The sequence below is a fragment of the Takifugu flavidus genome, chromosome 12 (genome assembly GCF_003711565.1).
Source record: "Takifugu flavidus isolate HTHZ2018 chromosome 12, ASM371156v2, whole genome shotgun sequence".
NCBI lineage: Eukaryota > Metazoa > Chordata > Actinopteri > Tetraodontiformes > Tetraodontidae > Takifugu > Takifugu flavidus.
In genome coordinates, this window is record NC_079531.1 from 6,308,854 (window position 1) to 6,327,497 (window position 18,644).

The 18,644-nt window shown below is 43.8% G+C and overlaps 1 protein-coding gene and 1 long non-coding RNA gene across 2 annotated transcripts; both read left to right on the forward strand.

Moving 5' to 3' along the window:
• Positions 1-2,884: 2,884 nt before the first annotated feature.
• Positions 2,885-6,427, forward strand: LOC130535132 (extracellular calcium-sensing receptor-like). Its single transcript, XM_057049999.1, has 10 exons — positions 2,885-3,138; positions 3,274-3,574; positions 3,684-3,770; positions 3,851-3,958; positions 4,054-4,220; positions 4,289-4,751; positions 4,827-5,057; positions 5,156-5,279; positions 5,392-5,864; positions 5,951-6,427. The coding sequence occupies exons 1-10, from the start codon at positions 2,885-2,887 to the stop codon at positions 6,383-6,385; spliced, it is 2,643 nt and encodes an 880-aa protein (XP_056905979.1). The 3' UTR covers positions 6,386-6,427.
• Positions 6,428-11,257: 4,830 nt separating this feature from the next.
• LOC130534968 (uncharacterized) lies at positions 11,258-14,117 on the forward strand. Its single transcript, XR_008953007.1, has 3 exons — positions 11,258-12,987; positions 13,086-13,192; positions 13,936-14,117. It is a non-coding gene; the product is annotated as an uncharacterized LOC130534968 (long non-coding RNA).
• Positions 14,118-18,644: the final 4,527 nt, after the last annotated feature.

Consider the following 18,644-nt stretch of genomic DNA (forward strand, 5'->3'; position numbering starts at 1 on the left):
TGTAGAATTTTTGTAGTTATTTATTGTTTTGGAAATATGTAGAGGGGGGAAAACAGGCACACAAAAAAATAACCATTAAAGCAAATAAGTTCTGCTTATGTGGTGCGTCCTAATTAATTAATTTTCCATTAAAGCTCCAAATTAATGATCTTCCAGCACAACAGCTGTTCCAACAGCTGTCTCACCGCCTCAGGACAGGTGTAAGCCACAGTTGGAAACACTTTCTTGTTGTTGCTTGCCCCTTGTTCCCCCCTGGGTGGAAAAAAAGACTCAATTGGTGGGTTTAGGATGATGACATGGTGCCACTTTCCTTCCAGAAACACAATAACAACTTCTCCCCAGTGTGTTTCACGCCTGGGTGCACTGAGTCACTCCTGATACATGTTTACCACTGAAACAACACTTTCTGCTCTAGTTTTATTCCCAGTGATCAAATGTACAAACAAGTCACCCCCCCCCCCCCCCCCCCCCCCCCCCCCACACACACACACATGCACAGTCCACAAGAGACATATTTAATTAAAACCTTGATTGTTTTTAAAATTAATAGCCTTGGTTGTGATGTTAGAGGTCCATTCCATTTTTATTATAATAATTATAAAAAACTTTATTAATATAGCACCTTGTAAAGCCAGGTTTCCAAAGTGAATGAAACAACCTCATAACAGCAATTAAAAGAACAAATTCTGGGACACTTGTCCAATGAAATATAGGGTTCACAGATTTCACTGGTTCGGGCGCCAGCCGAGGATCAGGATGGAGCAGCAGTACGTCTAAGTGGGATATGAATCAATGATAGATGGATAACGGAATGATAGCATGCCGACAAAGTGAAGAAGAAATAATATCTGTAACATCGTGGGAGAAAAAATGTAAAAATGTTGAATGAGAGAGCATTGATCTCTCCAAAAAAATGCTCTGCTAACGCAAATGCACGTGTACTTGTGCTCTAATCCCACTCCTCACAGGAATTTATTCACTTTACAATGAAACTAAAATTGTAACATTCTGGTGCCCCAAATAAGACTTTCAAAAGTGTGTAATTCCCATTTTAGGAGCCTGATTTTTTGGCATAACACAATCTAATAAGAACTAACATCTTCTGTTCTGGACTAGATCTAAGTCCCAATTTATGCTGCTTCACATGCTCCTAATTAATTTGAGGAGATTAACATCAAGAAATAGGGAACAAAGTCGGAGCTGCAACCAAAGAGTGGGCCCGTTCTCATTATCCAGACCCCCCACAGAGAGAGAGTGAGAGAAACAGTTCATAAAGTCTTAACTAAGGAAATTAGAGCAACACAAAGCAACTTTTATTGGATCATTATAGATTGTTGATGTTCACTTTGATCATAAAGAGGCGTAGAACTATAGTGTGTGTGTGTGTGTGTGTGTGTGTGTGTGTGTGGTGTGTGTGTGTGTGGTGTGTGTGTGTGTGTGTGTGTAACACAGTAAGTTAAGGGCAGTATCAACTTATTTCATTGTGATAGGGTTAGGCAAGGCAATCGCTTCTTCATGTTAATCTTTTCTAGGATGTCATTTGTCACAACAGACACAACCCACAAGCATCAACCCACACAACTGTCTGCCATCCGGCCCTCTGTAGACCGCGATAAGAAACACAATCTTTCAACACACAAACACTGCAGATGGCAGGTGAAATAAGTAACTGTAAAGTGGGACGACTACCAGGAGCTGCCTTTGTGTGACACATCCAAGAACCCACTGGAATTCAAAGTTGAATTGCAACATTCCTTCCTAACTTTCTCCAGTCAATTTCCTTTTTCCTGCCCGCCTGCCTGCGTGTCTCAAGTGAACCTTGGCTTCCACTCAAATCTGGAACTTCACTTTAATTTCCCAACAGTGTCGTAATAGTAAAACATTAAATACTTGCTTAATCTAGAATCGCACTCGAGATACCCTTGAGGACAATTTTAATGACTGCAGTGTCTTCTTCAGTGTTTTTTATTAAGATGCTCGAGGTCTTAGTGAATCTGACTTATTAGAATTGGAACCACGTGCATGACAATGACAGTTTCGCACCTCTGTTCTTCCACTGGAGCAACGTCACACAGGGACATATTAGGAAGATTAAAAAGACCTTAGGCAGGCCAACATGCAGCATCTCTGTGGCGCTCTGTTTTATAGCCTGCAGATTTTGTCTTAATAACAATATAAATCACTTCCTAATGATTCATTTGGAGCTGTTTGAACTTTTCCAGACATAAAAAAACCAGCTTGTCAAAAGAACCGAGCATTCGGAAGAAAGGCAGTTCCAGTTATTAAAGGAAAATGATCGATTAGCATTTATTCTGAAACGTAACGTACAGTTAAGGTGCATTAAAATAATAATGAAGCGGGTCCACAAATGAGCATGCACGTGTGCATGTCAGGGCCCCTGATGAGTTTACTACCTGTCTCTTCCCATCACTGAAGGATGAGTGAGGCCTATTCAGGCATGTTGTTATGATGTTGCTTTATCCACCGTGGTCAAGTCGAGCACTAATTCCCTTACCTGGTGCTCCATTTTTCCATGGATCCAAACTTGCGACAGGGATTTGTGCCAGTATATCAACGCCAGAACGGCGTCTGGTATTTGACAGTTAAGGCTGTGCAGTTGTGGGAGAAAGTAGATGCTTTTTAACTGTTTGCTCTAGAATTTGTGGACACTTTTAGTCTTAATGGATGTATAATCAATTTCCTAATTTCTCTTGAATCTGGCATATTGCAAACATTTGTTGATCACCACAAACGCACACACACACACACACACACACACACACACACACACACACACACACACACACACACACTACAAATCTACGAACTTGAGCTGTAGCAGTGGGTGCACACATTTGTATTGGGCTGTGAGTCTGTTCACAGAATGAGTTGGATGGGATGGATTCCCTCACAAGGAGGTGTACAACTTCTCTGCCTTCTGTGCTGCGTGATAATTCCTGTTGTCATTGCCCTCCTGGATCAGAGCCAACATTGCAGGGTCATCCCGGGCTCCATGTCCCTGCCAGTGCTGGAGAAGAGGGGGGACATCATTTTAGGCGGTCTCTTCTCTCTTCACGACATGGTGGTAGAGCCAAATCTGTCCTTCACCTCTACACCACCACCCACTCAGTGCACTAGGTAAGGTACAATAATCCCTTCTACACTTCTATTCATGTGTAAATTTTAAGTTTTTTGCTGTAAATATAGCAGTGTGCACAATTCCTTGTCTCTTACTGACAAGTCAGCATCCTGTTTTTCATTTCTTCTTCCCAGATTCAGTTTTCGGACATTCCGTTGGATGCAAACCATGATCTTTGCCGTCGAGGAGATCAACAGAAATGCCGAAATCCTTCCCAATATCACACTGGGCTACAAGATCTACGACTCGTGCAGCACGCCCCATCAGAGTTTGAAGGCTGCCATCGATTTAATGGGGAGTGAGAAAGATTCCCAGTTTGAGGGAAAGTTGCAGAGCGAAGGCTGCGATGGGAACGTGCCGGCCGTCATCGGAGACGGAGGATCTACTCAGTCTCTCGTCGTGGCCCGTTTCCTTGGGGTCTTTCATGTACCGCAGGTATCTCGCATTGCTGATGCTTCAAAGGGAACTCTTCTCTCATGCTAGAAATCATTTGTTTGCTAGGGTTCACTTAAAAGCAATTATCACTTATTTTTGGTCGTGTCAGGTCAGTTATTTTTCCAGCTGTGCCTGTCTCAGCGACAAAACGCAGTTCCCGGCCTTTTTAAGGACGATGCCCAGCGATCTCTTTCAGGTTTGAGGCAGCAGCCATAAAACTTTTTTTTTTTTTAAAGTTTAAAGCTATGAGAGAACCTTCATCTCCTTCATTTCTAGGTGGGTGCCCTTGTACAGCTCGTCAAGTATTTCGGCTGGACTTGGGTCGGAGTGATTGCAGGAGACGACGCTTACGGCCGTGGCGGAGCGGCCATATTCGCTAATGAGGTAGTAATGAGAACAAATGGACATTTCAATGCTTTATTGAGCATTGTGCAGGCACTGAAAATTAGGATTAATGGCATGTCTTCTATCTGGGGTAGGTGAGAAGGCTCGGGGCTTGCATTGCTCTCTATGAGATGATCCCCAAGACACAATCACAGGCTGCCATTTCATCTATCATTTCCAACATCCGCTCTTCCGGGGCTCGTGTAGTTCTGGTGTTTGCTGTTGAGCAAGACGTGGCCAGGTTGTTCGATGAGGCAGTCAGGTATGGCACCTGTGTATCCGCAAACGTACAAAAACAACTCTAAGCTATTTAGCTTCTCCTAAATATAGACAGAAGCTGACTGGGATTCAGTGGTTAGCCAGTGAGGCGTGGAGCACAGCTGCCATCCTCTCCACCCCTAAAAGGTACCACCACATCCTGCAGGGGTCTATGGGATTTGCTATTCGGAGAGCGGACATCCCTGGACTGCAAGACTTCCTCCTTCGCTTGCATCCCTCGAGCGCCGAGGCTGATGACGATCCTTTCCTGATCCCATTCTGGGAGGAGGTGTTTCAGTGTAGCCTGGATCCGCACGGCCACTCTGAGGCTAAACGTCCCTGCTCTGGGACAGAGGAGCTTAGGAGCGTGAAGAACATCTATTCTGATGTATCACAGCTTAGGATTTCCTACAATGTCTACAAGGCGGTTTATGCCCTTGCCTACGCCATCAAAGCCATGAGAAGTTGTGAAAAAGGAAGTGGGCCATTTTCTCAACAAGCCTGCCCTGATTTAGACAATATCCACCCGTGGCAGGTATGCAATTAACAAAATTCCATGTGCAGAATGACTTGTGATGTTGGAATCGAATCTTCCGCTCTTTTTTCGCAGCTTCACCACTACATAAAACAAGTGAACTACACGAACAGATTCGGCGATGAGATTAAATTTGATGAAAACGGGGATCCCGCCGCCATGTATGACTTGATTAACTGGCAGCTGACGCCGGGCGGGGACATGGACTTCGTCACCATTGGGAAATTTGATGACATAGCCGGGACCGGAAGGAAGAACCTCCACATTGAGGAAGAGAAGATTGTGTGGAATGGCAACAACACCCAAGTAGGAGCTGTTAATAAAATGCTTCAACACTCACAGGTGACTCAGAGATGTATCCTTATGTGACTGTGTGCTGTACTCTAGTTTCCTCTTTTGCTCAGGTTCCCTTATCAGTATGCAGTAGCATCTGTCCCCCGGGGACCCGCAAGGCAATCCGACCTAATTACCCTATCTGCTGCCATGACTGTGTGGTTTGTACAGCAGGGGAGATTAGCAATCAAACAGGTGAGAAGAGGAGGAGAATGGTCACAGTTTTACTCTTCCAGACCTCTGTCCATAAGCCAGTGAAGTGGATTTTTGATCAAATATTCCTTTACGTTTTCCTCTTTTTCTGCAGATGCCATAGAATGTGCCCGCTGCCTGCCGGAGTTCTGGTCCAATGCTGACAGGACAGCCTGTGTCCCCAAACAAGTGGAGTTCCTCTCCTTCGGTGACACAATAGGCATTGCTCTGTTGGTTGTTTCCCTGATCGGCTCCTTCCTTACCTGCGCCGTGGCCCTCGTATTCTTCTATCACAGGACCTCCCCCATCGTCAGAGCCAACAACTCTGACCTGAGCTTCCTGCTCCTCTTCTCTCTGACTCTGTGCTTCCTGTGCTCTCTGACCTTCATCAGCCCGCCCTCCCAGTGGTCCTGCATGCTGCGACACACAGCCTTCGGGATCACGTTTGTCCTCTGCATCTCGTGCATTCTGGGGAAGACAATTGTGGTCTTAATGGCGTTCAGAGCCACACTTCCTGGTAGTGATGTGATGAAATGGTTCGGACCAGGGAAGCAAAAGGCAATTATCACTTTCAGCACACTGGTCCAGGTAAGGGCTTCTTTTAAGTTGTCTCAAATTGTTACGGTTGCATGTATTGAATGTAACATTTCTGATCATTTCCTCTTTTGTTGCAGGTTGTTATTTGCACGGTGTGGCTGGTTGTTGCTCCTCCCACCCCACGCCAGTACATGCCACGTGAAAGTGCTATCATCATTCTCTTATGTGACGAAGGCTCAACCATAGCCTTCTCCCTTGTTTTGGGATACATTGGCATTCTGGCCTGTATGTGTTTCCTCCTAGCCTTCCTGGCGAGAAAACTGCCAGACAATTTCAACGAGGCCAGACTAATCGCCTTCAGCATGCTCATTTTTTGTGCAGTCTGGGTGGCCTTTGTCCCAGCTTATATCAGCTCTCCAGGGAAATACTCCACGCTCACGGAAATCTTTGCCATCTTGGCCTCCAGTTACGGACTGCTGGGCTGCATCTTTGCACCCAAGTGCTATATAATTCTCATGAAGTCAGAAAAGAACACAAGGAAACACTTGATGTCAAAAAGTGAAAGATTTTAGAGATGTATTATTGCTTGCGTTGCTATGGGTTTTGAAATGAAATGGGGGGACAACTTTAAACGTCCGCGTCATGGATGAAGTGTCTCTTTTGGCCACCAGAGGGAAGTGTTGTGCTGCTCATGCAACACTGGTTCACTGCTTATACTGGAAAAAGCACAAAAAGAACATGTATTGTTTCCACATACTACAGTGTGTTCCCGATAAAACAGTAAAATATATGGTTAGCTTATAAATTCATATAGCAATCATCCCATTAATATATTGAAGTGCTCATTGTCATTAAAGTGCAATATTCTCAGTGACAGTGTGAAGGACAGCTTTTTTTTTATGACAGTGGGATTTGGCAGCATTTTCAGTGCTGATATGGCTTGAGGTGGAATGAGGCCCTGAGGTGTATTCTGTGGAAATCCCAGCTGTTAAATTAAATCCATACACCCCGACGGCCCTTTCACATAAACATAAGGCCCTGGCTGATTCCCTATAATAACAAACTAAAACGATATATTTCCCGCCCTCCACAGCTGCTCTCAGGACTGTATCGACCGCCTTCCGCCGATTGATCTGTTGTCCCTCCCGAAGCTGAGGAGGGATTGGAAATTGAAAGATGGGGAGTCATCTCTGCTGTCCATCAGGAAATGGCATATGAGCACAATCTATTTACATTCACTTCTTACCGTCATTGTTCTTAAACGTCCCACTACAGCCGTCTGTGCCCTCCCCCTCTCAAAAGGGATTATGACAAAGTGAATTTCCCTTCATAGCATGTCCATTTCAGGAGTCCTTCAGTGGCTTTGCTGTTGGTTTGATTTTAATTAAGGTGAACAGGAGAGTTCACCTCAGAGGGTTTAATCATCGAGTATTAGAAACACAGTCAAAGAAAAGAGTACAAAAGAGTCAAATGGCTTTCAAATAACAATTCACAGGAAACATATCAGCAGAGAGTAGAGAGTTAAACAAAGGCCATGACTTTTTTAGCACATTAAACCCAATAGAACTCCGGTAATGAATATGATATAGTATAATGATAATGCGGAGGGAAATAAATGTGTCATGCATATTTGTGGATTGGTTTTACTGCCTTCTGCATGGCTGTTCTAGCAACAGTGAAGGCTGTTTCAGTGTCATTGCCCTGTCTGTTCTTTGGTACAGCAAATACGTCCTTCACGCGCGGACACAAAAACAAGCGTCTGTCTAACTTCTATTGGCGACTTTGAGCAAGAGGAAAAATCTCTTTGACGTGTTAAGAAACGTTGTTAACAATTCAGGAAACACTGGAGCAGCACACAGTGGCTATAGCTGATTAGTTATTGATGTAAAGGCGCCGTTTTCCCCCCAGTATAAGGCAACATTCCTGACCAACACCTTTTACATTGTTGCTGTCTCCATTGTACTGTAAACACAAGATCAATATGTTGTGTTATACACACCAAATCATGTTTCCAGTCTGTTTCTAAACCCTAAATGATGGTATTTTTCTATCTTAATTATATATATATATATATATATAGAGAGAGAGAGAGAGAGAGAGAGAGAGAGAGAGAGAGAGAGAGAGACTAATTATATAACACATCAGATGTATCTCTGTTGTCTGAAAAGGAAGATTAGTCAATCTGTTGCCGCATTAACAACTGTGCACACCAAATAATGTGAAAGCAAACAGCGTGAACAGGAGTGTGTTCGTGACCACCTCCCCAATCCCCATTGGAGTTGAATAAGTAGACTTAGGTTGCTGACACTTTCACCTCAATGCTGGTAAGAATTGCAGATAAATGTAGGACTGAAGGCCACCCTAAATGTCAGAGAGTGATCAGGCTGTTAAGCTGCCTGAGGATCAAATTAGGAGATGTTCTGGGTAGAATTGATGAGAGGTGGAACATTAAAAGTATCCTGTATTCTGGAGCCTAGTGCACGTAGAGGCTGGTCAGACAGAGATCTGGCCATGACAAGAAAACCTTTTATATTGATCACAAGCAACGCTTTGGAAAGAATATCTTATGTTTGAATATTTTTGCTGGTAATTCTGAGGACCTCTGAAAGCTCATTGTCCCATCTGTATTTAACATTCATGTTAGTTTGTTTTTTTATTTAACTGCTATTAATGCTGCTTTAAATCTCATGGCGGTGGTCGAAGGCCGAACCAAAGCCTGGTCGGTTTGCATACAGATCGATCTTAAGTTATCACAACACCAGATTGTGAGTCCTAAACCCAGCATATAACAACATGGAGAGAACCATCCCCGTCTTCATGTGGCTGTGTTTGAAAGGCTATATGTTTGCAAATACAGCCCAGATACACCGGAAGGTGGCATTTTAAAATTTTATATTTATGAGTCGCTCCCAATTGACATAACCACAACTTCAATAAGACTGGCCTTAGTAAATCATCTTTACTGGAGCTGTAAAGTTGTGAAGCTGAAATGGTTTCTGTCCTCTAAATCATGCCAGGGTGCATCACAATCTAAAAGAGAAGAAATATGAAAGTGCCCTCCGTTTAATTCATTACATAAGACTGACAAAAGCTTGAAAAAATGAGGCGACAAGAGGTCAAAGTAGTTCTTGTTTGGGAGGAAATTGTGTCCTCAAATGCTAAAGATTGCAGATGGATTTACTGTTGACGACCTCCTTTACATCCTCTGTCATTCAGCAGAGCCTTGTAGACATTATTAATGATTGTGAGCTGGGACACATCAGTAATTCATCTGTGAGTCATCAAAGAGAATAAAGCGGAAAATGAATAAATTCATTTCAGTCCAAATAACAAAGATTTCTTTTCTTCTTGTGAATAAAAAGGGGAGAAAACCAGGGGAATGGTGCTTCTCAGAATTTCATTTACAATGGTCGGGTGCACCCAAGCTGGGATTGATCACAGCAGGAGAGCTTCTTTCTCCGGGGATGTCATCCTTCCCCAGAGGGACGAGCGACTTCAACAACGCGCTACGTGGCCTGCGCTGCATCCATGAACCGCTGCTTATCTCTCCCATGCGGGAGCATCACGTCCTCTAACCGAGCCTGACGAAGGGATGAGAGCGAGCAGAGCAGCCGACACATCTGCAGCCGTCATTGTGAAAGTAGGAGGCTGCAGTTGGGGTAAATATTTACACCCTGATGAAAACACATTCTTGGATTTATGGAGCTATGCAGAGCCACACAAGTGTTTTTCATTTAAAGACTCTGGGGTCTTTGTGTGCACAGCCATCGACTTCTGGATCTGAGAGTCGGCGCGCGGCTCACCTGTGCCGCACTGGAGCTCCTCTTATCACTCAAGAGCTCGCACACATAATGAGGTACGAGGAGGAGTTATCTGTGACAATAAGAGATATCCAAAGGACATAAACAGAGTAAAAGTTAATGTGTGGGAGAGAAAAGTTTCGATCTTAAGGTATTTAGTCAGCAGCGACTGCGATAGGGACCCAGGTTCTGGGAGAAAACACAGCTTTTATCTGGAGATAAGTCAAGATGAAGGTCTGATTAATCCCCACATAATCAAATCTCCCTCTTGTCAAACACTATTTGCACCGGAGGAAACCTTCAGCCGGTTCCTCTCAACACACTGCCTGACTCATCCATTAGCGGAGGAACAAAGCGCCGATAGAACGTCCTTTGGGAGGGGATGAGGAATTGTGTAAACATGAAACTGGCATCGCTTCGTTCAGCACCCGCAATGCGATTGCGAATTGTGGAACATCGTCTGAAAGCGTTTGCGGCGTCTGTTTTTAGCTCAGATCCATACTGGTGTGCTCACCCGCTCCCAGTGGTGGAGTTTCCGGGTCATTCTTCCCACGGCAGAAGGGCCGGATGGTGAGTGATGCATTCAGAAACCACTGCTGCAGAGAAGAAATCAGATTGGGGCTTTGCAGGAAAAGAAATTGCGTTTTTATATTTTCCACTGAGAATGTAATGTCGTAGGAAACACAACACCGTCATTTAGAATTGACGCAAGATGGACAGAGTCAAACTCCAGGTGCATCTCAGTTGTCAGATTGTAAGTCACAGATGCATTTTCAGCTCTTATTATCCCAGGTTGAGAGACTGTAATGCATATAAGCTGTAGCTTCCATCGCTTTAGCGCATTAAATATCCAAAAATACACAGAAATTGTCCCAGAAAGTTCTGCATCTTTCATGCTTGTCAGCCTCTCCAGTCGTCGGTGATGGCGGGGGTTGAGTATGTTCCTGTAATTACAGGATTCATTTGCCTCTGAATCTTTTAAACAACGCCGCGCTGATGGCGGCGGACTTTGTGTGGGCATGTGAGTGTGCTTATGAAGACGCACAAACAGCTTCCAGTCCAAATAAAGACGGAAGAGGTTCGAGGGGGAAGCAAAGAGGAGAGCTGTAATTTTCAGGAGGCTACAAGTGCTCATCTAGTCTCGCAAAGGTCTTCAGGGTTCCTACTCTCTTTTATTTCCCCTCTGCTCTTCTTTCTAGTCCATCTGAACCCTCCTCTTCCCCTCTGTCCTCCCCCAATATTTGTGAGTCCTTGAATACTGTCCAGTAATTACCAGACCTGACCTGACCTGACCTGACCTGACCTCTCCTATCTCCTCTCCTCCTCTCCTCTCCTCTCCTATCTCCTCTCCTCTCCCTCCTATCTCCTCTCCTCTCTCTCCTCTCCTCTCCTCCTCTCCTCTCCTCTCCTCTCCTCTCCTCTCCTCTCCTCCTCTCCTCTCCTCTCCCCTCTCCTCTCCTATCCTCCTCTCCTCTCCTCTCCTCTCCTCTCCTCTCCCCTCTCCCCTCTCCCCTCTCCTCTCCTCTCCTCTCCTCTCCTCTCCTCTCCTCTCTCTCTCCTCTCCTCTCTCTCCTCTCCCCTCCCCTCTCGAACTGCAAATGGAAGGAAGTGGGATTAGTTTTGCACAAAAAGACCTCAGCAGGACCCAGTCTAACCCAAGGAGGTCGATGCACGGCCTTCTGTCATTCCTCTTGTGAAATAGAAAAGAATCAATGCGGTACAGAAGCTGCTAAACTAAACTAAATAAGATGAAGTGCTTCTCCGAGAGACTCTAAGTGTTTAGCTGCTTATGGTTAAAGGTGGATGTGAGGCCTCCTGCCTACCCGTTGCAACCTTCGCATCCTCCTATCGATCTGTCCAATATCCTATGTCCAAAATCTCTGTCACCACTTTCCCTCAGTGCTACTGTCTCTAAAGCACATCACACCACACTTCAACACTCTCCATAATGTGTGTAATTCCAAAGGAAGCAGGAGAAGCGTGCAACATTCAGTAAGGCTTAATATTTAAGTGAAATCAGTGAAATCTGACTCCAGTTCTCTAAGATATCCCTAGATGGGGGATAACGGCCATACAACTACGACAGTTTTGTTCCACTGCCTGGCCAAAAACAAAAAAAGGTTGCCACCTGGATTTAACAAAGCCATTGAGTAGGAGCCTCCTATTGGATAATTGCTGCAGGGGCAATTATCTTTCAGCTGGCAAAAAGTTATTTAACCTTTGCTGATGCATTGAGGAGCTCCTCATTTCCTAAACAACCATGTTGAGAGACATCCTGTGGTCATAGAAAAAATATTGGTCTGTTTGAGAAGGGGCAAATCATTGGAAGGAACCTCTATGGAGAGTTCAGGAACTACTAAAACTGGGTAGAGAAAGCAAGAGCATTTCCACTCTCAACTCTGCAAGAAAAAGGGAACTGAAGGGATGGAGACTGAGGAAGAAGGTCCTGCTTATAAAGGGATGCTCCCATCGTGCTCAGTGCCGACCGTTCTGGCCTGTAGGGGCAGCTCTGATCTGGGGTGGCTGCAGGTGGTCAGGTCAAGGTTCAGCAACTTGTGCCCAATGAGGTCAGCGGCCTACTTGAATATGAATGACCAGGTTGTTCCATCAATGGATTTTTTTCTTCCCTGATGTCTGAAGCATATTCCAAGATGACAATGTTGGGTTTCATTAGGCTCATGCTGTGAAAGTGTTTCAGGGAGCATGAAGACCTCATTTTTACACATGGATCGGCCTCCACAGAGTGGAGACCTTCACCCCATCCAGACTCTGGGATGTGCTGAAGGCTCTTTACAAGATGATGGTGAAAAATGAATGCAACACTGGACAGAAATGAATCTTGAGACGTGGGGCAGAAGCTTATTAAAACAATGCCACAGTGAATGCGTCCATAATCAAAGCTGAAGGTCAGGCAGTGTATAATAGCCCAGTCAACTTCAAAGATGTTCCTTTTCCTTTTTCACGTTTCCTACCTCCAATAGATGTGAAACTGGACTGAATCATTAACTAACTTTAGTTCTGTGAAACTCTATGGAGAGAATGCATCTTGTGACAGCTGCTGCAGCTCCTAAAGGGAAGAAGAGGACAAAGAACTCTGGGGACGGGCGCAGCTGGGACCGGGTCCACCGAGAAAAGAAAACGGGAGGAATGACCTCACCTCTGGAGAGGACGAGGCAGGACGTGCATCTACAGGAGCACTTTCAAAACTGATTGGACTGGCAAGGACATAAGTATGGACCTCATCTCACGTCCTGTATATTTGTCTCACCCTGGCCCGTTGGACCCCGGGGACAACACGTTGCAACACCAAGCCTGTTGTTGCAATCCTCAGAACAGGGGGATTACTGCTGAGGGAGAGGCCGTGTCCACGGGAGGTAAGAAACAATCACCAGAAGCAGAAGATCCAGCTAAAGTCAATAAATCTTTACACACACACTCTTAATATTATTATTTTCCATATTTGTCTTTCTAGATGAGGCTGCAACAGCAACATCTCTCAAAGTATTTCGCATTCTCCTGATCGTAGGATGGATTGCTGCCTGCATAGCCGTTGTCTATGTTGTCTTATTTATGATTCGGGTACATGCACAGGTTTATTGTTTCATATTGGGCATTTGGGCAATTCTTCTGTGATTTGTGACGGTTGCCAGTTTTAAATATTTTGCAATCCGTGATAATTGTATTTTGTGTGGAACTGTCGTCATTTTTTTATTATTATTTAAAGGTCCTGTTATTTGTGAATTGATTGATTGACTGACACTTCTAAAACTGAGACAGTTCACTGACAGGTTATTTTCAATCTGTCTCGAATGGGTTCTGCTCCTGTCACACCCTGTCACACCAGTTCACTGCAGAGCTTTCCAGTCATGACACTGAAGCCTCACATCTGAATATTAATGGACTCAATCTCTGTCGGACATCTTTCCTCTTGGATCTTGGTTGAGGATTGGTCAGGGACATGAAAACTTCCCACCCTGAATCTGTTGCAGCCAGGTTGCCCCCTAGTGGTCGACTGCAGTAGCAGACTCATTGTCATCCCAAGTTGACACCAATATTAGAGGAGCATTTGTTAATTTAAATGAGACAATTAAATTTAGGGAGATGATGCACAACAATTCTTTGGCGGCTCTTCCTGGCTCATGTCATCGTTAACTTATGGATATTATGGGTGGTACTAGGTTCACCAAAGCTAAACCACTGCTTTCCCATTAGAATCCCACGTATGACACCCAAAATACGTGTAAATGTGATTAGATTTTAGACTTAATTTCACGTTGAATGTCTTCCTGCTTGTAACAGAGCTCTCTTTCCCTCCTTGGCAGAACAAAGGTATGCAGTAAAGAGATGGAACTCCTGACTACATGTGGAAATGGAGTCTCCTGACTGGTGGATTGGATCTATGACCATTCTAATGCAATGAAGTTGATCTCTAAAGACTATTTGATATGAATAATTGTATGCCTTGTTGTCAATGAATCAAATAAACTCATTTATGCCTCCTTTAGTTCTGTCTCCACATGAATTTGTTTGATCTGTTGCACAGTTAAATATAACTCTTGTGGGCATTATGGGTAGAAATCCATTATTACTGATTAAAATGTCCTAAATGAGGACATCACTCAGGACGCATTGTCAGGTGAAACATTTGCAGACTTGTGTATTTATGCTTTCAGCAAAATAAGGAGGTCTAAGTGATGTGTGTGTGTGTGTGTGTGTGTGTGTGTGTTGTGTGTGTGTGTGTGTGTGTGTGTGTGTGTGTGTGTGTGTGTGTGTGTGTGTGTGTGTGTGCGTGTGCGTGCGTGCACTACACGCTATATGTCATGTCACACCACTCAGCATCACAAATATTGGGTGTGAGGGCTGTTAATGTTGTTACCATGGCTACCAAATGTCTTTCTATTGAGTGGCTCTCGAAAATGTGAGGATAAAACAATGAACAGAGGGACTGGACAGGAAGCTATGCTGTTTGAAACGTGTTTAACTGTAATATACAGAGATACTCGGGGGTCCTAAAGGGGGACGCAGCGGGAGCACTGTCGGCTTTTCATAAAAATCTATTTATTGCCATGAAATTAGATTTTGTGTTTGTTACAGTCTCTCTCTGGTCGATTGCACAAGTTAGCATTGATGAATAAGCTACGGCTACCATGCTTTTCAATAAATTGGCCCTTAAAAGGATTGAAATCGAGAGTAATCCTATAACCAGAGTCCCCACAAACTCCTGCGTGGAGCATAAAGGCCGATAGTCATCGTGATATTGCATCAACAGAACCAGTTACCTTCTACGACCTTCATGCTGCTGAAGCGTTTAATTAGTTTTACAGTAAGTCCAAGATGTCCTATGCAGGAAGATATATAATTATATATAATCTGATCCAGCACCTGTTAATAGAAGATCAGTAGCAGCAAAATGCTGCTGTGCACCAGCTCACTCGCAGTGGCCTCCAGCTATGTGGCTGTTTTGATTGATTGTAGCTATTAGCTGATTTGAAAAACCTGCGAAAATGTTAAATTAAAAATGCTGTTCACAGGATTTAGGGAATAAAAGCTCATTTTCAAAGGTATTGCTAAACTGCAGCTCAATTCTGCAGGGAATATAAAAGTGCAGCGGCCTAGTTTTAAACAGAAAAGAGAGATGGATGAATGATCTTCAGTGAATTGACTAGCACCAGCATTCTCTAATGTTAGCTGTACCTGATTTAAGTGGAGTACGCTCACCTACAACCAGCACGCCTGAAATATGCGTGTTGATCTGCGTGACCACAAGGTGTCGCTGTTTCACACTGGTCGAAAATTTGCGACTATTTATCCTGAAATGCGGGTCTAATCAAAACCAGCCGTCCTCTTTGATTCTCCCACTCAGATTTACTGATACAAACGTTACACATCCATCAGCTTTTACATGGGCTGATGGCTTTTTCATTAATGGCATTCTCTCTCATGTGCATCTCTGACAAGTCAGATTTTTGCTGCCAATACTCGTTTAACTCATTTAAATGTAATCACGTGTTAAAGGAGTTCATGTAACTAACAGTACAATTACTTTTAATTATTTACCACATTGGACTGTACGTGCAGCATAGAATGGCCGCTGCCATTTCACATGGAGCATCTTTAACCTTAACCCTTGGTATTTACGTCCTCCAGCTCCTCCAATAAGTGTAAGAAGACCATTATATTTATATGATCATCGCAAATCTCTTCACCACATCTATGCAAATCACCTGTGGGCTGGAATCAAGACACATGCCAGCATCTACACTGTAAAATCAAAGCAGGAATGAAAGGACTCGCTGGCCAGCTGCATTTCTTTTTCTGGCGTACTGTATAGGGCACTCAAAGTAAGTGCATTCTTATGCTGCGCATGTATGAGAGGACGCATGTGCGATGCTTGCTTCACTTTCATACCCTTGTGTCACCAAATACTGCCCAAGCATCAACACACTCACTGAGACAGGCATTTCAGAGGTCAGATGTCCACCTCATTAGTGATGGATCTACAAGCCAGTAAACAATGGGAGCCGGCTCCAGTCCGACAGCCCGGAAGTCCCCTTTTTATACTTGTACTCTCAATAAAAGTCCAAATAAAGGAAAGGTAGTGGAAGAATCTAACTGTTTTTCAACTATTAAACCTAATCGACAGTTAATTTCCTTATAGAGACCTCAGGAAGCTTCTACAAAATGGAAATTATTACCAAGAATTACACTTTTTTCCCCTAAATGTATCATGCAAACATTAGTTATCACACTCATTCAAGAAGTTAGAATGTCTCGAAGTCATGTGGGCTTACAGACACAAACACACACACACACAAACACACACACCACAGGATCCACTGTCAGGGTCACTGAAAGGGCACGTAAATGAAAGCTGAGTTGTTTTATGAGCGGGGCAACAGAAGGGGGCATAACTGCAATAAAGGCAAAACCGGCAAAACCAGCAAAACCGCCCTCCAGGGGTGACTTTTAAAAACAATCACCTTCATAATCTCAGGTTCAAAGTGCACGATGGTCGTCTTTTCAAATCCCAGTGCTCCCCAGTGCCTCCGCTTACGAGGGAATAAATCCTCAACCATCTACAGTGCGCCAAGCACGAAACACCGATCGGGAACATGCTGAGGTGCTGTAATGTTAACTGTAACATTAGCTGCCATGTTAGCGAGGGCTGCTAACAGGAGGAGGGGTGAGAGCACATGGATGGTGGGTGGTGTGAACTGTGTCTTTGCCAAGGTGCTGTCAGCCTGCAAGAAGAGGTACTAAATAAGAAAATGGAGCAAAATGAGAGGTTAAGACATCAAGAAGGGGTTTTTTTGTCCATAAATCATGCCATAAATGCAACAACATAAATATCTGATGAGTGTAGGATGGGTTTGTTTTGCAGCAGTGGGTCCAATTTAATTTTTTTCTGCAGGATGTGGCGTAACTAGCCCGTTCTCGCTCCCAGTGCTCGGTAACATATGCTGTTTTCCCACACTGCCAGTCGCTGAGTGTGTCCACATCAGAGGCTCACAGTTAGAAGAGTTCATTGTAAGCAATTCAACAGGCTGGAACTGGCTGTTATAAAACCTTTAAACATGAAACAAAAGGAAATTATCAACCTTCTTCCATATCTTCTTGGCACATCGGTGCGTTTTTGTTGGGTTTTGAACCTTTGTCTGTGTTACACTTGCTAATGGTGACATCCTGCTAATGACACATTTCATAGCATATTGTCCCTCATTATGGTAATGAAATTGAAATGATTCTCATAAATAATCATCACTTCATTTTCATGAGAATTCAGCAGGAATTCTTACAATTCCCTCAGACGGGTATAGCACAAACTCCTTTTGAACTCAAAATAGCCATAACATAATATTGTGTGGCTCCTCCGAAGGTATTATCTTGGACAAAACTGTTTTATGTTTCAATCTATAACCATTTTTAAGGGTGTTTTTGTCAGAATGATGAGGAGATTATTCTGAGAGAATGCATCGGGCCTCGACATCATTATCCTGTTGCAATAACCAGGAATAAGAAATAAGAAAAAAAGAGATTTTTTAAGATAATCGTCTTTCGTCAATCTTCTGTTTTGACCTCCTGTAAGCTGGCAGCAGGACAACTCCACAACATTCTACCCAGACCTCCACGTTTCACAGCAGCTGCTGGCTACCCGGGGTTAAAGTTCATATGTTCTCTCCTACGGCTGCTCAGTGTGGACGACTATTGGTTTGTTTTACCCTCACAGATTTGCAGGAGGAAATCAACCATATTTATTTAAATCAAATTATTTTTTTGTGTCACACATTTGAATATCTAAATTCAAAATTTGAAGCCTCGGGTGTACATAGTATGCAGATTATTGGGTTTTCTTTGTGAGATATGAGCATTTGCAGTTACGTAGAATTTAACTTGGAAATTAGAAAGTGAAGCTGAACGACTTGCAGGCTCTCAGCTATTCAAACATTTATTTTGGCTAAAAAGAAACAATCCTTCTTTTAGTCCCATCCTGACTCCTGACTAAATATGAGTGAGCCTCGTGTTCCATTCCTTCCCATCACTGTCCGTCGTGCGGTAGCTCAGTCGGCGGGAGGAATTTCAGTTTAAGTTCTGGAAAGCTGGTAGCAGTAGAGGTGCCAGGACACCTTGAGCAATGCAAGGACTGCTTCTGCTCATATTTTGCTGGGATTATCTTTTTTGGGACTCTGGATTCTCCCATTTTGTCTAATCTCAGAACATCATGATACCCTTTAAAGCAGAAAAAAAAAATCAAACAAAAAAATCGGTGTGTGGGCATGGTGTAAGATAAATGGTTCTTCTGCCTCAACAAGAGTCATTTTAATGCCTGCCGAGAAAGCAAGCTGACCCGGCCTCTCCTCAAGCCTAAAAATGTGCAGAACTCCCTCCAGCATTCACAGAGATGTTTCCTTCATGCTAACAGCTTCTTCTTCTGTCTTCTCATTCTGTTTGACTTCCAGTGAGGAGCTCTGGGGGGGTTGATGGGCAGCAGCAATTCAGCTGTTTGGCCGTGCGCTGATAGCGGAACAAACAA